Source organism: Nematostella vectensis, chromosome 10 (assembly GCF_932526225.1).
Source record: "Nematostella vectensis chromosome 10, jaNemVect1.1, whole genome shotgun sequence".
Taxonomy (NCBI): domain Eukaryota; kingdom Metazoa; phylum Cnidaria; class Anthozoa; order Actiniaria; family Edwardsiidae; genus Nematostella; species Nematostella vectensis.
In genome coordinates this window covers 5,334,356-5,360,724 of record NC_064043.1, presented here as the reverse complement: position 1 = coordinate 5,360,724, position 26,369 = coordinate 5,334,356, and the positions used below count along the sequence as shown (strand labels likewise).

General features: G+C 41.2%; 1 protein-coding gene across 2 annotated transcripts; it reads right to left on the bottom strand.

Moving 5' to 3' along the window:
• Positions 1-548: 548 nt before the first annotated feature.
• Positions 549-23,002, bottom strand: LOC5506063 (glycine receptor subunit alpha-4). Of its 2 annotated transcripts, none has more exons than XM_048733353.1 (12): positions 22,807-23,002; positions 12,594-12,759; positions 10,667-10,767; positions 10,009-10,076; positions 9,650-9,879; positions 9,341-9,423; positions 8,692-8,838; positions 7,883-8,097; positions 7,167-7,307; positions 6,657-6,853; positions 2,760-2,868; positions 549-2,673 (listed from the first exon to the last, which is right to left on the bottom strand). In XM_048733353.1, exons 2-12 carry the CDS (start codon positions 12,740-12,742, stop codon positions 2,458-2,460), a joined length of 1,656 nt encoding a protein of 551 aa, XP_048589310.1. In that variant the 5' UTR covers positions 12,743-12,759; positions 22,807-23,002; the 3' UTR covers positions 549-2,457. The 2 variants fall into 2 exon arrangements, with proteins under 2 accessions (XP_048589310.1, XP_048589309.1); XM_048733352.1 differs by lacking the exon at positions 22,807-23,002 and adding an exon at positions 12,881-13,433.
• Positions 23,003-26,369: the final 3,367 nt, after the last annotated feature.

Here is a 26,369-nt window from a genome sequence, read left to right as displayed (position 1 = left end):
TAAAAATACCGCTTATTCTGAATAAAAATTATGGGACAATTACGAGAGGTGATAAACCGTGAAAATATTCGAGCTAGTTTATATTACTGGGATTGACTGGAGACTAAGAGGTTGGTAAGCCTGTGCATTGACTGCAACGGATTTCCATCTTGTTATCTTGAGGTAACTAATAAAGGCAGACTGCTTACTTTTCCGGCAGTCTTTTTTTAGAGCACATATTGTCAGAACCCAGACAAAACTAGACCACAGCAGAGGATCCACCCCCCCCCCCCCCCCATTTTTGTGGCGACGGTTCAGATAGTAAGACCACATCCCCCCCCCCCCCCCCCCCCAAATTTTCCTCCAACACAATCTATGTTTCCCTGCCTACCTCCCTCCCACCAAAACCGCTTCTGCATTTTGCACTCGGGACTGCTAGTTGAAAATTTGATGTGCAAAGTCAGCTACCCTTCCGGTATCGTAATCAGAAACCTCTTAAATCAGACAGCATAGTCAGATTGTACATTTGTAACGAAATAATCATTCTCGCCACAAGAGAGTGACACGTGTTCGTTCATGTTTTTATTGTTTGTTTATTTTTTCAGCTTAGATATTAGTTATAGAATAAGTTATAATTTTGCTTGAGTACATCTGCATAAAGTTACACATTCAGCCGTGCTTAATGATCCAGCGCTATCTTTCTTCGGCACAAAAATAATCCCTCTCTTTTTGGTATACCCACAAAGATCGCTGGTTTCCTGAACATGGCAAAGAGTGTAAGCGCAAATTATTCGTATTTTTCGTCTTCCTTTTGTCCTGCATTTGAGTAGGTTCAATTTTTCAGCGCGTTTAATAGAGATTCGTTTTCTTTGTTCATCTTTGTTTCTTTGCCACCCATCCATCCATTAATCCCATTTAAAATTTCTCCTGATGAGCCAGAGCCGTAGCAGGCCACTTAAGATTTGGGGGGGGGGGGGGGGCAGAATACAAAAACATTTTAAAGAAAATATTGGTGGCATAGCCACGCCCCTACTTGTCATTTCCTTATATTATTTTAGAATATTTAGGGGGGGGGGGGGGGGCACATGTCCCCAATGCCCCATCCCTGCACGGCCCTGTAAGCTTTGTATGCAATATTTATTTAAGACCACCAAAATATTATTAAAATGCCCAGAGGATGGAGCATGTATTATGGCTAGGAAATCTTTAAATAGATGTTATCCTGAAAAACAAAAAAATGATCTTCTTTTTGAAGTGTTATACAGATTCGCCTGGTTTAGCTGAGGCTTCAAATTATTCACTTTAAAGAGGCGGATTCAGGGTATACAGTATTGCATCCAGCCCACGTCGGACGTTGCGGTCTTACGATCTTCTGCCCAAAATGGTGTGGACAAATACTTCGGGCCCACAGAAACGGCTAATAATCGAGGCTAAATCTAGGGGTGGTTTTATAATAATAAAATGCGTCTTTACCTAGATGCAGAGAATTGAAGGCTTCGCAGACTTTGGTATAATGGTCATAACGAAACCATCCTTGAATATATAATTGACCCGACACTGTTATTTCATTTAAAGTCCAACTTCAGGATGACTGATAACACATTAAAAAATCACGAATTGTTTTGTTTGCTTTAAACATAAATATTGTAAGATTATAGATAAATATTTTGCAATAATCAGTATGTATATAACCTCATTTTAAAAAGTACACTCTTTTTTATAAGAACGTCTAATTTTCAGTTGAGGCTGGGCCGTCCATATTTTTGGGACATTTTAAATATGAATATGTTTTTAAGATATTCTCAAATTTTAGTGTATATAAGAATATAATACCCAATGAATCATTAGGAGAGACTAATGATCAATAATAATAATAAGGTTGTTACTATGAGTACAATTTGATTCTGCATTTTAGAACGCATCAGGACTAAAAAAGACAATTTTTTCTGCATCTGAGCCTCTGAATGTTCTTAGCATGTTCTTAAATTTTGGTGAAATCGCAGGCTGGACGTTCTTATAAAAAGGTAAAAAAAAGACGAGTGTACACAATTCATTGCACACCAAAGGGCTATCTTACGTTCAACGTTTACATTCGAAAATGCATTGAGAAATCATTTTTTCAAGGTATCAACAATGTTTAAACGAGAACTGCCATTTGCCAATCGCATTCGCCGATTCCACTCTGACCATGCGCACTTGCTTCCTTCCTTAACAGATTTCCCAATGTTTCAAAATAAGCATTTCCAAATAATACAAAATAATAGCAAGCTAATGTTGTTTCGGATGCAGTTATTGAACCATGAGACAGCCCTTAGTCTAAATAATATGTACTCATTCAGATATTAGGAGAAAATTCGACCTGAAAAATTCACCAACCTCGCCCCAGCGTCTTTTGTGTAATTTCCAATCGTCTTTGTCAATTAGACGCCATATTCATAATTATCCAGAAGACCCTGAGATGAGGTTGGAAATTCACTTTTAAAATATTATTTTATCTGGTGCATACACTATCCAATAAATGGAATTTAGCACCGCGAATGTCACTGGGAAGTAAATCCGCGCGTATTTGTCCACTGTGTACGCAGGCTCAGTCGCCATGAATGCTGCCTCATATGGGTCCCAGAAATAGTACGGTTTTAGCGGTGGTGTATTGTCTTTGTCTTCACCCTCAGCGTTATTTCCCTCATTGTTTTCCTGTGAAGAGAAAGGTAACAATTGTTTTATTTTCCCCACAGTGCCTACAGATCCAGAGATACCAGATATGTTAGTATATTATTTACCTCTTGGGGCGGCTGTGGTCTTGATCTTGGTATTTGCTTCATGGTTGCTTTTCGCTTGACGCCTCTTTTATGGACATACGACCTTGGGAAAAATGGATTCTTCCTATCTCTAAAAAAATAACGTGAAAGCATGTTAGTAGTTACTTATTACTAAGGCTGGGCGTTTTAAGGCTGAGTCAAATAGTAGAAGTAGTAGTAATAGTAGTGAGGTGAGGTGAGGTGATGACAGATGGGATAAGGTAAGGTGAGGTGATGACAGATGGGATAAGGTAAGGTGAGGTGATGACAGATGGGATAAGGTAAGGTAAGGTGAGGTGTTGACAGATGGGATAAGGTGAGGTGATGACAGATGGGATAAGGTAAGGCAAGGTGAGGTGAGGTAATGACAGATGGGATAAGGTGAGGTGAGGTAATGACAGATGGGGTAAGGTAAGGTGAGGTGATGACATATGGGATAAGGTAAGGTGAGGTGAGGTAATGACAGATGGGATAAGGTGAGGTGATGACATATGGGATAAGGTGAGGTGATGACAGATGGGATAAGGTGAGGCAAGGTGAGGTGAGGTAATGACAGATGGGATAAGGTGAGGTGATGACATATGGGATAAGGTAAGGCAAGGTGAGGTGAGGTAATGACAGATGGGGTAAGGTGAGGTTAGGTGATGACAGATGGATAAGGTGAGGTGATGACAGATGGGATAAGGTGAGGTGATGACAGATGGGATAAGGTAAGGCAAGGTGAGGTGAGGTAATGACAGATGGGATAAGGTGAGGTGAGGTGAGGTAATGACAGACGGGATAAGGTGAGGTGATGACAGATGGGATAAGGTGAGGTGATGACAGATGGGATAAGGTAAGGTGAGATGAGGTGAGGTGAGGTAATGACAGATGGGGTAAGGTGAGGTAATGACAGATGGGATAAGGTAAGGTGATGACAGATGGATAAGGTAAGGTGAGGTAATGACAGATGGGATAAGGTAAGGTGATGACAGATGGATAAGGTAAGGTGAGGTGATGACAGATGGGATAAGGTAAGGTGAGGTGATGACAGATGGGATAAGGTAAGGTGAGGTGATGACAGATGGGATAAGGTGAGGTGATGACAGATGGGATAAGGTAAGGTGATGTGATGTGATGACAGATGGGATAAGGTAAGGTGAGGTGATGACAGATGGGATAAGGTGAGGTGATGACAGATGGGATAAGGTAAGGTGATGTGATGTGATGACAGATGGGATAAGGTAAGGTGAGGTGATGACAGATGGGATAAGGTAAGGTAAGGTGATGTGATGACAGATGGGATAAGGTAAGGTGAGGTGATGACAGATGGGATAAGGTAAGGTGAGGTGATGACAGATGGGATAAGGTAAGGTGAGGTGATGACAGATGGGATAAGGTGAGGTGATGACAGATGGGATAAGGTAAGGTGAGGTGATGACAGATGGGATAAGGTAAGGTGAGGTGATGACAGATGGGATAAGGTAAGGTGAGGTGATGACAGATGGGATAAGGTGAGGTGATGACAGATGGGATAAGGTAAGGTAAGGTGAGGCGATGACAGATGGGATAAGGTAAGGTGATGACAGATGGGATAAGGTAAGGGGAGGTGATGACAGATGGATAAGGTAAGGGGAGGTGATGACAGATGGGATAAGGTAAGGTGAGGTGATGACAGATGGGATAAGGTGAGGTGAGGTGATGACAGATGGGGTAAGGTAAGGTGAGGTGATGACATATGGGATAAGGTAAGGTGAGGTGAGGTAATGACAGATGGGATAAGGTGAGGTGATGACATATGGGATAAGGTGAGGTGATGACAGATGGGATAAGGTGAGGCAAGGTGAGGTGAGGTAATGACAGATGGGATAAGGTGAGGTGATGACATATGGGATAAGGTAAGGCAAGGTGAGGTGAGGTAATGACAGATGGGGTAAGGTGAGGTTAGGTGATGACAGATGGATAAGGTGAGGTGATGACAGATGGGATAAGGTGAGGTGATGACAGATGGGATAAGGTAAGGCAAGGTGAGGTGAGGTAATGACAGATGGGATAAGGTGAGGTGAGGTGAGGTAATGACAGACGGGATAAGGTGAGGTGATGACAGATGGGATAAGGTAAGGTGAGGTGATGACAGATGGGATAAGGTGAGGTGAGGTAATGACAGATGGGATAAGGTGAGGTTAGGTGATGACAGATGGGATAAGGTGAGGTGATGACAGATGGGATAAGGTAAGGCAAGGTGAGGTGAGGTAATGACAGATGGGGTAAGGTGAAGTTAGGTGATGACAGATGGATAAGGTAAGGTAAGGTGAGGTAATGACAGATGGGATAAGGTAAGGTAAGGTGAGGTGATGACAGATGGGATAAGGTAAGGTGAGGTGATGACAGATGGGATAAGGTAAGGTGAGGTGATGACAGATGGGATAAGGTAAGGTGAGGTGATGTGATGACAGATGGGATAAGGTAAGGTAAGGTGAGGTAATGACAGATGGGATAAGGTAAGGTAAGGTGAGGTGATGACAGATGGGATAAGGTAAGGTAAGGTGAGGTAATGACAGATGGGATAAGGTAAGGTAAGGTGAGGTGATGACAGATGGGATAAGGTAAGGTGAGGTGATGACAGATGGGATAAGGTAAGGTGAGGTGATGACAGATGGGATAAGGTAAGGTAAGGTGAGGTAATGACAGATGGGATAAGGTAAGGTAAGGTGAGGTAATGACAGATGGGATAAGGTAAGGTGAGGTGATGACAGATGGGATAAGGTGAGGTGAGGTAATGACAGATGGGATAAGGTGAGGTTAGGTGATGACAGATGGGATAAGGTGAGGTGATGACAGATGGGATAAGGTAAGGCAAGGTGAGGTGAGGTAATGACAGATGGGGTAAGGTGAAGTTAGGTGATGACAGATGGATAAGGTAAGGTAAGGTGAGGTAATGACAGATGGGATAAGGTAAGGTAAGGTGAGGTGATGACAGATGGGATAAGGTAAGGTGAGGTGATGACAGATGGGATAAGGTAAGGTGAGGTGATGACAGATGGGATAAGGTAAGGTGAGGTGATGTGATGACAGATGGGATAAGGTAAGGTAAGGTGAGGTAATGACAGATGGGATAAGGTAAGGTAAGGTGAGGTGATGACAGATGGGATAAGGTAAGGTAAGGTGAGGTAATGACAGATGGGATAAGGTAAGGTAAGGTGAGGTGATGACAGATGGGATAAGGTAAGGTGAGGTGATGACAGATGGGATAAGGTAAGGTGAGGTGATGACAGATGGGATAAGGTAAGGTAAGGTGAGGTAATGACAGATGGGATAAGGTAAGGTAAGGTGAGGTAATGACAGATGGGATAAGGTAAGGTGAGGTGATGACAGATGGGATAAGGTAAGGTGAGGTGATGACAGATGGGATAAGGTAAGGTGAGGTGATGTGATGACAGATGGGATAAGGTAAGGTGAGGTGATGACAGATGGGATAAGGTAAGGTAAGGTGATGACAGATGGGATAAGGTAAGGTGAGGTGATGACAGATGGGATAAGGTAAGGTGAGGTGATGACAGATGGGATAAGGTAAGGTAAGGTGAGGCGATGACAGATGGGATAAGGTTAGGTGTTGACAGATGGGATAAGGTGAGGTGATGACAGATGGGATAAGTAAGAGAGATAAGGATAAGACGGTAAGACAAGGTAAGATAAGGTGTGTGTGATTGATGGTGAGGTGATGACCGATGGGATTAGGTAAGGTGAGATAAGGTGAGGTGATGACAGATGGGTAAGGAAAGGTGGGGTGAGGTGAAGACGGTGAGACAAGGTAAGATAAGGTGTGTTAGATGGATGATGACGGGTGTGTAAGGTCGTGTTTAAATGTGCATGGTTTTATCAAGTTGTCTCTGTACTCACATCACGACAGTAGTGAGTGAACGAAAGCTGGTTATCCTATCTGGTTGTCTGTTATGTTGCGATGACGATGAGGGACCAGCATTCGCCGCGACCGCCGCTGCCCACCGCGCCTTAGCTGAAGACACGTTACCATTCAAGCATGGTTGAGACTCATCATCATCAAAGCTGTCCTCCATTTCTGCCTCGCGTTTCATTCGCTGCCAAAAAAAAGTTGCAGTGGTCCTTTTATTATGTGACAACCACGTTGAGATGTGGGGATAACGGGTACGGTAACGCTCTCTCATTAGCTTTGCGTGACCGACACTAAGAACGGATTTCGGGAGATTAATCATTTAGGATTTTGGTGAGAAAGATATATCATATTCAAAATTCATTTTACTGACCTACAATTGTACAGTTCTGCGTTTTTTCATGTGCATCAATAATTCCGTCTTGTATACAATATAATCACTTTTGTATTAATACAGTTTATTTCAGATGTTTTTATCCAACAATCGTTAATATACGTACCCGAATTTCTTCTCGCTTGTTTCGATTTCGCTGTTGTACTTTACACGCATAAAAATTGACAATGGCATACTCCATGAGAGCACCGAACACGTAGACCAAGCACATGAGGAGGAACCAGTCGATAGCTTTGGTGTATGACACCTGGAGAAGTAAATAGGATTATAATGCGACACACCCTACCACGAACACAAAAAGTTAGCCAATAATCATGCAGGAAGAATAATTGAACATCACAACTAGGAAAATTCCGCCGTGCTCTGTTTTGCATCCAAGCATTTCTTTGCCTTGCTGATGGGCTAGTGAAACTCTTGTTAATCAGATGCAAGAATTTCTTTTTCTTTGGCTAGTAAAGTTAATGCGAATCCCTCCATCCTTATTGGTATGTTTCATACTTTCCCTCCCTCCATCCATATTAATTATTAATTGGCCTATTTCACAAAACTGTCATGGTGGCCACATTAACGCGCGTTGCACTATAAGGCCGTTAGAGTCGCTATATACGAAGGAGGTCAACATTATTGAGTCACAGCATAGAGTAACTGAAGATCAGTTCAAGTTAAAAACACTGTGCTAACGGGTAAAGGGCGTCACATTAAAATTCAATGGTCTACTTGCAAGAAATCTTTGGAATAGCCAATCACACTTGAACTCTAAAGATATTTGATTGGAAATGCGTCTGTTTTTTGAGGGAGCGTAAAAATGGTGGTGTGACTGACCTTGGGGAGTGGTGCGCGTGCGCTGTTCGATATCGTGATCATCGTCAGCACCGTTGTAATTCCCAGGCCCACTCGGGCAGGCGGAGAATCCGGTGAGATCCAGAAAGAGAACCAGGAGATAGTGACGGTCAGCATGGAGGGGATGTATGTTTGGATCATGTAGTAACCAAGGCGACGATGGAACGTGAACTTTGCTATGAGAGCCGAGTGAGGACCTATGGAACACAGAGAATGAGTGTGACAGAGAGAATGAAGGTATTTGGACGATTTTATTTAAGATTGCAACCTAAGGCATCATGTGGGTACAGAAAATGAAGATTGTCCCGTCTTTAACATCATCACCTTAAGCCATCTCATGTTATCTAAAGGTTTTCTAAAGTTGGCTGGTTCTTTATTACTTTGTCATCCTAATCCGTGTTCTGCAAGAATCTACTCACCTTTCAAGATATCAACTGATCGCTCGAATCTCCCCCTACCCCCTATTAGGGTATCAATTGGTCGCTTCAACACGACAGAGCAAAAAAAAAAAAAGATGGCAAGTTTTCCCAAAATAAGGTCTGGTTAACTTCGGTAAGCTTAAATTTTTGCAGATGTTCCTTATGTTATGTAAACCAACATATCAAAAAGTGTTTTTCTTTCTAACTGATTCGTCTTCGAGATATGAGGCTTGAATGCAATTTTCAAATGTTCAAAGTATGAACTCTCCTCGTTTTTACATAACTAGATTATATATGTTGGTTCTCTCTTTTTTTAACACCACCACCCTACCCCTGTCAGGATATCAATTGGTCCCTCCCTCGCAAAATTACCAATATTATATATGTTGGTTCTCTCTTCCAATTTGACGTTAGTGATCTTGAACTGGGGCATCTCCAAGTCTTCAGAAATGTACACTACATCTCCCGTCGAATTTCGGGAGTTCCACCGGTAATACACATCAGTTGCTTGGTAACCGTCTAAGAAGTAAAAAAAGTAAACTCATCGATCCCACAATTTATTGTTACTCCCAGCTGCTATTGGATTTGAGCATGGAGAGAATATACTTTTTCTAGAAAAGGTTGAGGAATTGACCTTATTCCAATTTTGAAATGCTGCGATATCTTGAATCCGAGTGAGATGAAGTAAGTTACATCAGTCCAATCACCATTTAAAAAGTTCTTGTTTAATGCTTTAGTTAAGAGGACAATTTCGGATTTGATCAGGAATGTATTCCATGACCCTAACGTCATATATTGATTTCTTAATGTTAAATGAGAAGCAGGGATTTGATCGAGAAAAAAAAAAGTAATTTCACGTCTCAAACGTCATCTCGTGATTTTTGTTAATTCTCAGTTAGAGAAAGGAGAAATAGGAAATTCAGGAAATAAATGTAGTACTCATACGACTAACTTCATCTCATTACCTTTGTTAAAGTTAGGGTAGGGAGAAATAGTGATTTGACCAGGATGTACTACTTACACGACTCTAACATCATCTCACAGACCTGAACATCGTGAGGAAACATCTGAAGCGTCAATTTACACGCCATCGTAATAGTTAATCTGTTGGAGTGAACATTAAATCATATGACATTCTTATCTTCATTGACTTCAAGACTATACTATATTCAAGAGTTATGTATGAAACTATGGTTCTATGTCATTATCATTAACTATGTATGTCCGACATGAGCTAGTAGCTTCGTAACTATATAGACTAAATAGCACGACCTGACCTCCCCCCTCCTTCTCTGAAAAAAGGCTATTCAAATGGGATGGATAAATTCACCTGACACTGTAGAAGACGTCTCCATTCGGCTTGATCATGAGCAGATAATTTTCCGTCGTTACATCGTGGAAGTATGCTTTCTTTGCATTGAAAAAGTAAGTGCTAGGTATCCATATCTCATCTATGGTTTGTCTGTTGAGCGTGAGGACGTCTGTGTTGACTGGTACCGGGTCAAATATCAGCCGGGGATCCCGCCAGTATTGCCGCAGATACATGTCTATCGTAAAATCCTAAGGAAGAAACTTATGTCATTTTCCTATGTATACGGTAGCCATATAATCGCTGATCCTATACAATGATGCACGCGCGCACAGGTAAAATTTCGCCCAATTTGCAGATCTTAAAAATACACTGCTCACCATTCTTGCTTCTTCAATTGCCCATATATTTGATATGAACATATCGACTCTGACTTCTAAAGGTAAGACTGAAATGGACAAGAAACATACGATGTTGTACCTTGCTTGGAAGATATTACGTAGCCGGCTCTCTAATGGGTTTATTTGGGAATTTTTTTTTTTCGAATTTTTGGGATTCCTGTTCCCCGCAAAAAAGAGACAGGAGCCCCACTGGAGAGCCAAACACAACGCACGACACGGAAACGGCACGTAACATCACGAAGCAAACACAACGCACGACACGGTAACGGCACGAAGCAAACACAAGAACGCACGACGAGACACGGAAACGGCACGTAACAACACAAAGCAACACAACGCACGACAACACGAAGCACACACGAGAATGCACAACACGGAAACGGCACGTTACAACACGAAGCAACACAACGCACGACGAAACACGGAGACGGCACGTAACAAAACGAAGCACACACGAGAATGCACGACACGGAAACGGCACGTAACAACACGAAGCAACACAACGCACGACGAGACACGAAAACGGCACTTAAAACGAAAATCACTGATAAGCATACAACAAAACAAGAATGAACTACACGACACGATACAACAGTCCACATAATACACTATCAGCATGACCCATTCAAATACTTACCTCCAGTGAAGGGTCGTATTCTCTTGTCATAATTAGACAGTAAATCCTTAACCAGTTTTGACTTGTTTCTGGCAATTTCCCTCCAGTTTCGATTGGTGTTCCTGTGGTTTCCAAGAAAAACAAAACACATGACGAATAACAGGTTAGGACTGAAGAGCAAGCAAAGCAATCGCAGGAAACGAAGACGGCCAAGGAAACGAAGCCGTTTACGCGCGTGTGTGAAAATAAGAACGAAAAGGAAAAGCAAGAGGAGAAAAAAGAAATTAAACGGTTCCGCTCCTTTTTTCTCCGCTTGCTTCTATCTTCCTCGTAATGATTTCCATACTCGAAGTGAGCATCTTACGTCTCCACAACCATCCCTTGTGAACAAAGGCTTTGAGGACTGTGATTCAAAGAAATATGTTCTTTTGAAATTCTATGGATATCCTTCGTTACGGGGTTGACATTCTTTTTCCATTGACTTGACCAGGAAGGGGGGGGCTGAAGACGCCAACTGTATATTTGTCACAACGCAATCTTTGCGCTCTAAATAACTAAACGGTTTTTGAACTTTGGCTTTATTTCCATTTCTCTACGAGAAACAAAGGTCATAATGCCAAACGACTAACAAAGAACACACATCCGTATCCATATCTGTACACTTAAGGTTTATCTCTGAAACTAAGATCTTTGAAACACACAAAAAGAGAATTTCTGATTGGAATAGAACTGATTTGCCCCAAGCGACATAAATTATACATTCTCGTCCTCAGTTCCCCTAACTCGGCTTCGTTGCGGTAGAACAAGCCCATAGCGTTTCAGACGAGGTCCGGTGCGGAAGCCTTTGAGAACATGGATGATGGATCGTTTTCAAGAGTAGCTGATAACAACATTATTTAAAGAAAACACTCCGCTATTAAACATTCATCTTTGTCGACAATGATAAGGCTTTTTAAGACATTTATACTTATTACGTGGTTTGGGTTTCTAGACGAACTCATAAAAAGAGATTTCATTATTAAAATCCTTGACAGCTATGCCTTTTATCAATTCTTAAGTTAGGTTTACTTTTCCTCATTCAATAAAATGAATCTTTTGAACCTAATATCTAATTTCCTTGTTAAGTCAATTTTTATTGTCCCTTGAACATTTTAAATTGAATAGTCAAAATTCGTGTGTTTTGCTAAGGAAAGCAAAATCAAAAAAGGAGAATAAAGTGAAAGTAAAAGTTATGCCATCCGCTTTCTCATCACCACTAGCCATAATAATAACAGAGATATCTTAAACGTGCGCAAAACCGAATAGTATATCGTGAAGTTATTAGTAGTAATTGCAACTTGGTTTTTAGGAAGCATGTTTTTTCTCTCAGTTATCCATTACTTTTCATCAATCGTGATGACAAGTGTATTTATATACTTTATTATGTTTCATATTGCCCATTTTTTCAACGCCCAAATTTTTTCAGACATCCATTTTTCATTCTAAAGCAATTTGTTTATGGCAAGACTGTCCTATTTGTTTGGTGTTATCTCTTTCTAACGACCAAATATCAGCTTGAAGAATACAGATCAAGTATTGATCAATCCAGACATTTCCATTCCCGACCATTAAAATACTTCAAGTATAAGTTATATTTTCCTAAGTAACATACATCTGTAGAGTGAGAACCACCTTAGGGTTTTAGAACATATGGAAATAAATTTCCAATAATAATAAAAAAAAAACATACCAGAACAGACCTTATTTTCTTTGCTTATTTGGTGTTAGCAAAAGAAGTCACATATTTTTGAATTTGCTATTTATATCTCATTCAAAAAATATCTGGAAAAGTGGAGCTTTGTATTTTTACAAAAAGGCGCGGGGTCGCGCGCACTAAGTTACAGTTTCGGCATGTGTAGGTGCGTGTGTTTTTTCACAAACGTAAAGTTTCTTTTTCTACAAAACTTACATATCCCCTGAGATATTTCCATATGTCGATATATATGAAGATTTTGTCGAGTTTGTAATATGTTGTCGTGGGGAAACTATCGAGTAGTTTGTAGTCAGCAGCAGCAGTAGAGGCAAAACGCAGAAGTGCAGGAGATCTGGACAGAACATCGGAGTACCTGAGAATTCTAAAAAAAATAAGGGTTAGAACTGTAAAGCTGTCAGCTAAAGAAGCACGATAGCGCTCGGCTTATACTGTTTGTCTCACGTAAATACAATCAACGATGGATTGAAACAATTTACACCAACCTCTTACGAAGAGATTCTGATTTAAGATGTAAAATTCTTAGGGTCCCTTAGAATTTGGTGAGATCATTTTGAGAAAAATCTTGACGATGAAGATGCAGAAAATCGTAACAGGTCCTTCTTTACAGCATATCGACATAGCAGGAATTGTACAAAGACAATAATAAGGTGCCAAAACCCAATTCCAATCTTGGTCTTCTCACCAAGCTCACGGCGAGGATAAAGGGTCCAAGTATTATAGCAATCAGAACAGTATACTCCTAGCGCGACACTGATTACTTTTTCACGAGTAACGTGTCGCGAACCGTCAAACCAAAACATGTTTAAATAACACCGATCCCATTCAAACGATCGTTTGTTATCGTGATATCTGAGGTGATATAGCTTTTGTTATGTATATCACTCAACATCCTCTTGTTCTCGCGAGGGCCTCGTTTATTAGCCGCCCGGTCAGTGGTATACGAGAATACCTAACGCCAGCGTGAGAACACAAATCCACGAGATTTACGAGTCACTCTCCTGGAGTTTAAGCTATGCGACAATGTAAACAACCAAAATCCGACTTTAAGTCCTTTCTCTAAAACGGCTTTTAAATAACGGTCATGTTAATAAATGGTCTACCCGTCACTAAGCCATTAACTATTAATGAGGTCCGAAATTTACAGCAGGGGTCTCTACACTTCGCATACATACTCGTACATTATTCAATCCGTACTTTGTATATTGAAATAATTTAGTGGTTTTGCGTGTGGTAGAGTTTTTAAAAGATCATTTATTTTGGAGTCTCGGGGAGTTGATATAATAAAATGTTTGAAATAGGAAAAACTAAGCTTAGAAAAACCTCCAATCACGATATTACCTATTCTTTGCTCAAGGCCGATGAAAACGTCTTGGAATTATTTAAATAAAATATCAGAGCTACCATCATTGGTTTTAACGAAATATTTTCTCAGTCGACCAACCCAAGTATCTCATATTGATAATCTTCAAGATAATCACTCTTCTTGTAAGATCTAGAAACCGCATTACTAAATAACAAAACCTTGAATGCTGTTCGATGGATCTGGGAGTTCTGATTATTAACACATTTTTTGTGTCTCGTCCGCGAACTTCGTGGGATATCTGGGAACTTAAAGGGCCATGGCCAGCCACATTATTGTTATTGTTTTATTGTTTTTATTTAGAATTAAAACAAATGAGTTAAGGCGGTATGATACTAAAAAAACTACAAGTTTGAAGTAAATTGGCAAAAAAAATTTTCCAGTTGATTTAGCCTAAAAATTATCTCTGCTTTATTCGTGATTAGATGTATTTCTGGAAAAAAACATTTTCATTCCTTTTTTTTTTTTGCGATTTTCTGAAGGTCGTTCCCTGGTTGCCAGGGGCAACGCATTGTTTTGGCGTCCTTTTTCCAATGAAAACGGGCCATAGTAATCGGAAAAAAATATTTCCATTGCATGGACTTCCTGTGTTATACTGTATAGAGGTAGACTAGGTCCTAACCTCGTTTTGGAACACAGTTATTCACATATTTTGCAAGTATTTACAATTTCTTCCAAGTTTCTCGATCGTTATACGTTTAATATCTTCTAAAGTCTCTAAATCTCATCATAAGAAGTCTATTATGCCTAAAAATCGAAGTGTTAGACGACCAAAGAGAAGATTCTCGGGCAATCAGCACACAAAATTGCAAGAAACGTTGCCGAAAATAGCCAAGAAAGACGATGTCGACGAGACACGTGTTGATGTCAACACGTCCTCTAGGCGATCTGTTTCGTCTTAAAAACTATCTAAAGACGTCCCAAAATTGTCTACATCTTTCCAAGAACAGTCAGGGGAACCTTTTATCACTGGATACAGGCTCATTGATATGGAAATACTCAGTGAGATATTGTATTCTCTTCGCTGCAGTGAGTGTGCCGATTCCAGTCTTACGTTGATGGAAAATCAACTTCAAAGGAAAGGCTGTGCTTCCAGTCTTAGGCTATTGTGTTCTTCGTGTGGCTGGAAAACAGAGTTTTTCACTTCGAAAAAGCAAGCGAAGAGTTATGAAGTAAACAGGCGCCTGGTTTATTCCATGCGATCGCTTGGTAAAGGCCACAGTGGAGCAAAAAGGTTTTGTACCTTGATGAACATGCCGCCACCTCCAACCGCACGAGCATATTCCAAGAACTCAAAAACTATTAGTAAGCATATTAAAGCTATTGCTAATGAAACAATGAAGAGAGCAGCCATTGAAATTAAAGATCAGAAAGCTGCTAGTGCAGATTATATTGTAAATTGTGAAAAGAGGGTTTTGCTCAAAAAATGGATGCGTCACAGTCATTTCCATGGATAATGGAAAGGTCTTGGACACTGTAGCCCTGTCCCAGTCATGCAAGCAATGTCAGCAGCATCCAAATCTTGACAAAGAGAGTATTGCCTACAAAACATGGTGGGCAGAGCACAGCTTCAAGTGCAATGCCAACTACCATGGCTCTGCCCCTGGCAAGGAGTTGGTTGGAGCTAGTCGCCTGTTCAGCCGCTCCATTGATAAACACAAGCTCAGATACTCTGAACTTTATGCTGATGGTGATTCTAAGAGCCATACTGAAGTTGAACATATGTATGAAGATGATAATGTAGTTGTAGAAAAAAAAGAATGCGTTGGACACGTTCAAAAGAGGATGGGAACAGCACTGCGGAAATGGAAAAAAACAAATGCGGGAATTGGAGAAAAGGGAAAGTTGACTGATGCCATGATAGACAAACTGCAAAACTATTATGGCATTGCCATACGATCAAATCTCGATGACCTGAAAGGAATGAAGAAAGCTATTTATGCCACCTTATTTCACTGTGCATCTAATGACAAGGTAGTTCTTCATGACTATTGTCCTGATGGACCAAATAGTTGGTGTGGTTATAAGAGGGACAGTGCAAATAAGACCAAGACCTTCAAGCATGGTTCTGGCTTACCTAAAGACATAATTGCCTTAATGAATCCAATCTATCTCAGACTGAGTGATGATAAATTGCTGAAAAAGTGCCTACATGGCAAAACACAGAATCAAAAAGAATCTTTTAATGCAATGATTTGGCAGCGTGTGCCAAAAGAAGTGTTTGTGGCTCGACCTGTCCTAGAATTTGGACTTTATGATGCAGTGGCACACTTCAATCAAGGATCAGCAACTGTTGTAGATCTCTTCAGGCGATTGAAAATAGATGTTGGCAAGTATACTAATTCAGGTTGCACTGCTTTAGACTTAGGACGTATTTATGGAGCAAAGTACAAGGAGAGAGACATACAAAAGAAAAGAAGAAAGGTGCTCAGAGGTCAAAGGAAGAGGAAGGAAGACAAGAAACAGCAGCAAGAAGGACCAAGATATTGTGCAGGATCATTTTAGTGCATTGATTTAGCTGCAGGTGTTGTAATTATAAGGAATTATTTATTTCATAATTTAAAATGCATTTTTCTCAAAATATTAATTCCGTTAATGTATGGCTCAGTGTATCACTCACTAGTTCCTGTGTTTTTAATATTATTGCATGAAATTTGGCAGGAATAATTATTGATAGTGTAGTAGTGTAATGAACCTCAAAAACCTTGAAATTTTTACAATGCTTAGTAATATGAAGGCTTTTTACCAAAGAATGCTGGTTAAAATTATAAGCTTTTTGTTTGTTTACTTGATAATTTTCCATTTATGTCAACTATATAGCAATTTTAGGTTCATTACATAGTTTGAGGTATTAGCAATGAATATCCTTAGTTTGGTTTGTGTTCCAATTATAGTTTCAGAGCTAGAGCTGTTACCTTAAGAGCATTAAAATCTTGTATTTTGGGTGTGGCTTGGTTACCATAGCAACAGTAACTGCCAAAATTGGTATCGAATGATTAGTCTCAATGAGGTTAATGATATGTGAAATAATAAAACTGCTAAGTCTTTTGCTTAAAATTTTTGTTGTCTTGGGTATCATACCCCCTTAAAAAATATCAAAATGACAATCTAAACAAGACGTTACACAATCATTTACCAAAAAGAGAGTATTGGGGCAGATTAAAAAATGCAGCAGCGGCGGAGTGATCCCATAGGTGGGGGAGGGGGGGGCGAAAGTTGGAGGGGGAGGGGGAAGGGGGTGGGCAGTGGTTTCAGAGGGAGGGGGGGTTGGTGTTTTCAGGGGGTGGGGTGTGTCGTGGTTTCAAATTTTTAAGTGCTATTTATAAGAACGCGGGTGATAACCTAAGTTTTGATGCACGACATTTTAAATTGTTCAACAAATTTGTTGTCGGTTGCATATGCACCGCTTGAAACCTGTTGGTTAAAAAAACGTTAACAAATAAAGAAACATCCGCTCAGAAAAGTGGGGGGTGTTGCCCCCCACTGGCTGGCGCCCCCCCCCTGCCCCTCCCCTTCCGCCGCCCCTGAAATGAGCCATGGAAATGGATGCTTTTAAATCCTTGTTATGCTTTGTTGTAAAGACAACATGGCGATGAACAGAGACTCTTTAAAATGTGTTTATTTCTAACTATTTCAGCCGCCATTTTGTCATCATAGAAGCTTTGGAGCCAGTAAGAAAATTCATTTTAACTGGCGCTATCTATAATCCCTTTGGAAGTTACAATTTTGTAAAAGAAGATTATATGTTTTAAGTGTTTTAAAATAATAGGGGCTGTGAACAGGGGGAAAGGAGGGGGGGAGGTAGCGCGGACTTTCAACCTCTGTGATACCACTTAGGGTATCATTCAACCTAACAGGGGGTGGGTAACGCCGACTTTCAGCCTCTGTGATACCCAGGGTGTCATTCAACCTAACAGGGGGTGGGTAACCCGAACTTTTAGCCTCTGTGACCCAGGGTATCATATAACCTAACAGGGGGGTGGGTAACGCCGACTTTCAACCTCTGTGATACCACTTAGGGTATCATTCAACCTAACAGGGGGTGGGTAACGCCGACTTTCAGCCTCTGTGATACCCAGGTTATCATTCAACCTAACAGGGGGTGGGTAACGCCGACTTTCAGCCTCTGTATAATAGTAGTATAGCAAATGGGCGGGGTTCACGGACCGAAGGACCATGGTGGATCGTGGATAAACCTTGAAGCTTGTCCAGGCTTGCCCGTCCCGCCTTTGGAAACCGTAGAAGCCAAGATAAAAGGTCGTAACAACAAGGGAGCATCACTGCAGAATGTGTTTCATTTACCGCGCGATTGAGATTTGGATTTTTACGAAGATAAACCACTTTGATATTCAAAGCGAACGCCTCCTTCGCAGGGCAAAGCATTCTGGGGACAAGTCACCGTCTTCGCCTGCCTGGTTGGCTTACAGGAAATATCGTAACAAGGTTACCAAGACACTAAAAGAAGCTCATAATCACCACCTGAACGAAGTTGTGGGGGGCAGCCTAGTTTCAAATCCAAAGAAATTTTGGAACTACGTTAAGAGCCGTCGATCAGAAGTATCAGACATCCCTTCACTAAGGTCTAACGATGGTGTCTCCATATCCCCGCGCGACAAAGCTCAGGTTCTCAACAAGCAGTTCCAAAGTGTGTTCACTGTGGACGACGGAGTTCTCCCTGGACTTGGCCCAAGCCCGTTTCCGCATATTAGTGATATCATTTTCACCCCTACTGGCATTAAAAAACAACTAGACAATATGCAGACATGCAAGGCCTCAGGCCCTGATGAACTTCCAGCACGCATCCTACACGACTTGTCAAACTACCTAGCCAACATGTTATGCATCATCTTCCAACAGAGTTACGATAAGGGGACGCTCCCTCTAGACTGGTCTACCGCCAAAGTAGTCCCAGTCCACAAGAAGGATAACCGTGACAACCCCGGCAATTACCGCCCTATCTCTCTTACGTGCCTCTCCTGTAAAGTCATGGAACACATTGTGCTAAGCCATTTAAACAAACATCTATCTGCTTTTAATATCCTGTCAGACCTGCAACATGGCTTCCGCAGCGGTTTTTCCTGTGAGACTCAATTGATTCTTGCTACACATGACTGGGGCAGCACACTTAATTCTCATGGCCAGGTAGATGCCATTATGCTCGACTTTAGCAAGGCCTTCGACAAGGTGTCCCACGCAAAGCTATCCCATAAACTACATCACTGTGGCATACGTGGAAAGACTCTTGGTTGGATTGAAGCCTTTCTAAACAACCGAAATCAGTTCGTAGTAGTTGACGGGTCCCATTCCAGTCAGGTTCCTGTGACATCAGGTGTCCCCCAGGGGACCGTGCTTGGCCCAACCCTCTTTCTTGTGTTCATTAACGACATTGTTGACCAATGCAGCTCGGTAATTCGCCTATTTGCAGATGACACAGTGGTCTACAGGACCATTCGATCTCCAGCTGACCATGTGTCCCTCCAACACGATCTTTGCAACCTTGAAGCCTGGGCTCGGACTTGGCAGATGGAGTTTAATGCCTCTAAATGCCAATTACTGCCGATCACCTTGAAGAGAAATAGCAGCTTGTTCAACTACTCGCTAGACTCCCAGCTCCTGAATTCTACAGACGAGCAAGACTATCTAGGGATCCGCGTTGCACACGATCTCCGCTGGAGTAGGCATTGTTGTAAAGTCTCTTTGAAAGCCAACAAGACTCTTGGATTATTACGACGTACCCTCAAACCCTGTTCTCAGAGTGTAAAGGAACGTGCGTACTTTTCAATGATAAGACCGGTCATGGAATATGCTTCTCCAGTATGGAACCCCTTCACGGATAGAGACATCAACAAATTAGAGCAAGTGCAGAAAAATGCGGCGCGTTTCGTTACTGGTACCTACGACCCCAGGGCAAGCTCATCTGACCTTGTTAAATCCCTGAATTGGGACTCGCTTGAAGTGCGACGTCAGCTCGCCCAACTATGCCTCTTCTATAAAATCCGCAACAATTTAGTGAACATTGCTCTACCTCAACAATTTCAGCCAAACCTTCGACCGTCCAGAACAAACTCCTCTAAATATAACCAGATTCAGTCCAATGTACTTTCCCACTCATACTCTTTTTTTCCTAGAACTATCAGGACTTGGAACTTGCTTCCCTCCGAGGTTATCGAGTCCTCGTCGATTGACTCCTTTAAATCAAGTGCACTGCCAGTCTTAAGATCCTTACGGATCCCTGGCCACCTTCGCCGCCTATAATACCTTGGCGCCCCCTAGAAATAAGCGCAAGCTTTAATAGGGTCTAACATTTAAGCATTAAGCAACGCGTCATGTGTGTTTGTTTTGCGAGGAGGATATCAGTTGCGCTGTTTGGGGTGTGTACCCTGGGTACCAGAGCCTCAAGACTTCTCTCGTGACTGTCGCGGCATTTTGGCTGAGCGTCACTGGGCGAGGGGCGAGAAAAGTCGGGAGGCTCTGGTACCGCAGGGTAAGGGGTGTGGGGCTCGGATTATGGATTGGATTATGTTTGTCAACAGGGTCTTTGTTCGTTTTATTGACCCGGAGATATTGGATACGATAGTGTCGGCACGAAAAACAGTGACTGTGACCATCTTAGGTAAAAAGAGAAAGCATCTGAAAAGAAACTAAGAGTCCTCCGTACCAGAGTCTATAAACGAGAACGTTTTCTTCATGTGTAAAAATCTCAATCGCGCGGTAAATGAAACACATTTTGCCGTGCTCCCTTGGTCGTAAGAGATATAATAAAACGCTTAGAATATCTAGGCGTTGTTGTATTTATAGGTAAATCTGCATGCTTTTAAAAGATAAAGATAAAGAGATAAAGCGAAGCAGTGGAAAACAGAGCGTCGCAGTCGGGGATGGTGCGCACAAGTAAAAGGCTTAGTTCCGTATAAAATTAAAATGCTTCATTTCCCATTTTGACATTTCCTTTGTCTTGTGGTCAGTCAAGCGAAAATTCGCCAGCAATACTGGCAGGTGCTGGCGCAGTTCGCACGGGGCTTAAAAGAGAGACAGAGAGAGATGCCTACCTGAGCTGCCTGAGGCTCCAAGTGAGAAACGAAATTGAGGTTTTGGCCATATCAATATCACGTGATGGAATCGTGATCGAATGGGGACCGACATGCACTCTGAGCGTAACAGAGATCAGAAATCAGAGATCAGAACAACTGCGTGACAGAGATCAGAACAACTGCGTGACAGAGATCAGAACAGCTGCGTGACAGTGGTCAGAACAACTGCGTGACAGAGATCAGAAATCAGAGATCAGAACAACTGCGTAACAGAGATCAGAAATCAGAGATCAGAACAACTGCGTGACAGAGGTCAGAACAACTGCGTGACAGAGATCAGAACAACTGCGTGACAGAGATCAGAACAACTGCGTGACAGGAGTTATAACAACTATGTGACAGAGATCAGAACAACTGCGTGGCAGAAGTCAGAACAAATGCGTGACAGAAGACAGAACAACTGCGTGACAGAAGTTAGAACAACTGTGTGACAGAAGTTAGAACAACTGCGTGGCAGAAGTCAGAACAATCACGTGACAGAAGACAAAACAAATGCGTGACAGAAGTTAGAACAACTGCGTGACAGAAGACAGAACAACTGCGTGACAGAAGTTAGAACAACTGTGTGACAGAAGTTAGAACAACTGTGTGACAGAAATTAGAACAACTGCTTGACAGAAGACAGAACAACTGCGTGACAGAAGTTAGAACAACTGCGTGACAGAGATCAGAACAACTTCGTGACAGAGGTCAAAACAACTGCGTGACAGAAGTTAGAACAACTGCGTGACAGAAGTAAGAACAACTGCGAGACAGAAGTCAGAACAACTGCGTGACAAAAGTCAAAACAACTGCGTGACAGAAGACAGAACAACTGCGTGACAGAAGTTAGAACAACTGTGTGACAGAAGTTGGAACAACTGTGTGACAGAAGTTATAACAACTGCGTGACAGAAGTCAGAACAACTGCTTGACAGAAGACAGAACAACTGCGTGACAGAAGTTAGAACAACTGCGTGACAGAGATCAGAACAACTTCGTGACAGAGGTCAAAACAACTGCGTGACAGAAGTCAGAACAACTGCGTGACAGAAGTCAGAACAACTGCGTGACAGAGATCAGAACAACTGCGCAGAAAACGAAACTGAGGGACTCGCGTGCGTGCGTGTATTGGATGTAGCCAAAACTCTCCCCGTGTTCTCTCGTGGGCGTTAGGAATAAACATAAACAATATGAGATATGAAGTTCTCATCTTTAACGAGCTATTTAAACAATAATGATATTTTCAGTTTCGAAAACCCATTAAATTATCCTAGTGAAGTCAGGATGTCAACCTTTCGGAACATCCTCTTTGACACTCCTTTTTTCTTGTCATTTTATGTTTACTATGCTATAAATATTTCCTGTATTTTTTTCAAAAGGTAAATTTGAAGAAATCAGATGCCTTTAAAGCCAAACCCGGCGTTTTTCACATAAAGTTGCGGCGTCTCTAAAACATTTTTCTATCTAAAGGTTTTTGGAAAGGAAAACGTTTTTGGCCCATTTTTCATTATTATGACGACTTAAATATTCGTATTCGAAAGGCTTTCTGAAGTTATTATCTTTGTTATGCCCGAATCTTTGGTCACGCTAACTGCAACGGTTTATTCCTTTTCCTCAATGTTTTCGTAAGGTGCGAATTTTTTACCACTCAACCATATTTTTAAGGACATTTTGAGTGAGACCACAATATTTCTACAAATCATTATATTGCTATGTGACGTTACAAAACACTAATGAATTTTATCGCAACTCAAGTACACGTTAAATATCGTTTTAAACGCATTTCATCTATCATTGTTATCCTTGTCTTTACCAAATCATCAAATCATGAAAAATGCTACGGTTCCTGAAGTACATTTCCGCAAAATGTAACGAAATGTTGAGTGCCACAAAGTTTATCATTATATCGCATCGCTGCGAAGCCCATAAAATATTTGAGTTCGTATATTAGCAAAGGTAAACATTCATCGATTCTCACCTCAGAATAGCTGAACAGTAAATGTTTCGAATATTTATCTAGAGTTACTTGGAAGTGTTCTTCATTCGCTGATACTTTGTTTGCTTTGATTCGAAGATCAAGTCAAATGGGGGATCACTGTTATGCAAATAAAATCCATGACTAAATGAAGTATAACAAGGAAGCTTTTCTGACCAAGGATTGGAAGATCTCTTGTTAATGTGTTACACCTGGCTGGCAGTACCACCAACTGTTGTTAGATGAAAACGAGACAAAAGATATTTGAGCGCAAAAAGTCCATCCGATTCAACAAACGAACGAATGCTTATCAAGTAACCCTAATCCATCACATATCTTTTCAATTGCAATCTTTTTTAAAAAGATTTAAGCTTTTAAAAAGATTTAAATAGATTTTCTTATGTTTTGATACCCTGCTAGCAGAGCTTTTTCCTGTTTGTTTCTATCAGTTCACGCGACTCATGAAAACGCGAAAGAACAGACTCGCGACACGGATAAGTGATCTGATAGAAACAAACAGGAAAAAGCTCTGCTAGCAGGGTAATGGTTTGATGGTTCGATGGTAGTTTTGTTTTCTTCGACTACATATCGATTAAACTCATTGAGCGCACCCCGCACTTTCTGATCTTTATGAGCCAATTTTTCATTGAGTGTCAATGATGGAATGGTTTTAAAAAGGCTTTTGGATTATTTCAGCCTTGTGACTGTAGTATTTGAGGAGAAATAAAAAGCAATTAAATAATTATAAAGTTTCAAGGCTTGTGTGAAATACAAATAATTACCGCTAATCACATTCCATGAAGTGCAAAGGGCGTCGAAATTGTGTGTTCTAATGTCATCAGGGCATGGTTTTGTCTTTCTCTTTTTGCTGAACTAGATGGAATATAGGTTGCAGCGGTCGAAGAATCTCACGTATATGCAGTTGAAACTGAGTGAAGGCATACTTTGAATAACATATTGATACACCAGTTAACCATACAAACGGCGAAATAAAAGGACGCTCGAGAGTCTGGTTTTATTTTTGGCTTGAATTACGTCCCAAATTTCTAATCCTTAAATCCGTGTTTAAACAGAACCTTTACAATCCACTATTACTCATTCCTTCGTTACAAATAATGGAAATATTTTCATTCGTTCACCATTTTGTCTTACATCACACAAGCACGAAAACAGTGCGTACACGTGACGGCCGCGACCTGTGTGAAAATTCTCACCATGTCAACCTCGTCCCCAGGGTCTCCTGGGTAATTTTCAATATGGCGTCAGCAAGACCCTGGGGACGAGGTTAATGTAGTGCATGAGCAGACAACTGAAGTTGTCCATTCTCCACATACCAGGCAAATTAAATACTTAGGCTGATGCTGCTAGCCGGAAATTTAACAGTAACACTAAATGGTCATTAGATGCAAATGCATTCAGTAGCCTTGTATGTAGATGGGGCACCCCTGACATAGATATGTTTGCTTTCAGACTGAACTATAAAGTTACTCCTTATGTTGCCTGGAGACCAGACCCTGAGGCTAAAGCTATTGATGCTTTTTTGTTAGACTGGAGCAAATATAATCTGATATGTTGCTTTCCTCCTTTCAGCCTTATAGGCAAAGTTCTACAATTTATAGAGGAGAGCGGCACAACAGCAATCATAGTAATCCCTCATTGGCCAACACAGTTTTGGTACCCCTCCCTGCTTCAGCTGCTCAATGCTCCACCAGTGCAAATCAAGATGCGCAAACAGACCTTAACTCTGCCGTTTCAGCCAGAAGAGGTAGATCCACTGTACCCGAAGCTTCAGCTCCTTGGTTGTCTTGTATCCGGTCATCGCTAGTTGCGCAGAGGGTACAAGGAGAGCCTTTGGAAATCATTTTAAAGTCTTGGCGGTCAGGAACTCGTAAGTAATATCAAACATATGTCAAGACCTGGGTCAAGTATTGCTTTGATAGTGGAGTTAACCAGATACAGCCAAGTCTGCAAAACGTTCTGGATTTCCTTACATCTCTGTCTAAAACTGTTGGTTTTAGTGCTATTGCTACAGCCAGAAGTGCACTATCATCGTGCATTTTGATAGACGGTCTCAAAGTTGGTGAGCACCCACTGGTGTCACGATTCATGACTGGATTGTTTAATGAGAAGCCCGCATTGCCGCGATATGTTTCCACATGGAACCCACATACAGTTTTGACATATCTTAAAAGTCTACCATCTTTTGGGGAAATGTCACTTAAGCAACTTACTCAGAAACTGGTCATGTTAATGGATCTGCTGTCAGCCCAGAGAACTCAAACACTACAGACATTATACATTGAGGATATGACTGTCACTCCTGGGAAATACGTTTTCTATGTTTCATCCATTTTAAAGCAGACCTCTGCCTAGGGAGGCAAGAACAGACATTTATCGCCCATAGTTTTCACTAGTTTTACCCCAGATAAGAGTTTGTGTTGTAGAGGCCATTGATGCTTACATTCAAAGAACAGCTCCTCTTCGAAAACAAACAAAACAGTTACTAATCTGCCATACTGCACCACATGGACCTGCATCAAAGGACAGTGTGTCACGTTGGATCAAACAAACAATAAAGGCAGCAGGAATTAACACCGGTATTTTTAAGCCACATAGTAAGAGAAGTGCTTCTACATCAACAGCTAAGGCTGCAAATGTTCCTATACATGAAATTATGCAAGTAGCTGGCTAGCGTTCTGATTCGGTACTTATGCAGTTTTACGATAGACCAGTCAAGACTGGAAGTATGTTTGCTAATGCCATACTAAATAGCGGCTCAAGAAACGTAGTTATTATTGTTACCTTGTAAGAGCAATACAAGGCTTGCATGCATGCAGTTTGGGGTGCATTGTAGCATTACCGTTACTAAGTTGTATTTTGTGCATGACTGTACGGACATAGGATGATTTATTCATATGAACCGTTCCTTTTATTTTGGCGCCTTTGTGCTTTGAAGCATTTTGGTGGCTATGTTCCAAAAAGGAGGAGGTCTATGTATGATTGACATACAAGGGTGGGTGAATATGGCGTTAGATCCCCGCCAAAATTCATGTGTCGTATTTTAACACTTCGCAATTTCAACGTTAACTTGTCAATTTCAAACTCAACTTTTCGTATTTACAACTCAACTTTTGAATTTCGAAGTCGACATTTCGTATCTGCGTGTTTTGGTTTTCAAGTTTCACGTTTGGAATTGCGAAGTATAGGTTAAAATACGACACATGAATTTTGGCGGGAATCTAACGCCATAGACCTCCTCCTTTTTGGAACATAGCTACCAAAATGGGCTTTTAAGACTGAGCCATTAGACGGCTGACAAGCTTCTCCTCCAGTTCCTTTTTTCCTTCCTGTATTTTTCGGTAATTCGACAGCCATATATCATTTGTCCGCAAATGCCTCGTCTTGGTATGGCAAAAATACGTTGCTGTATTGTTGTTGAGTCGCTTTCTTTGTCTCGATGTCACTGGCATCGTTTTCTCACTCGGCAGAGCTTGTTGTTTCACAGGGAGAAGCGCTAATTTTCGTGAATGGAAGATGCAGACTGCGTGCGAGCTGACAAGTTTGAT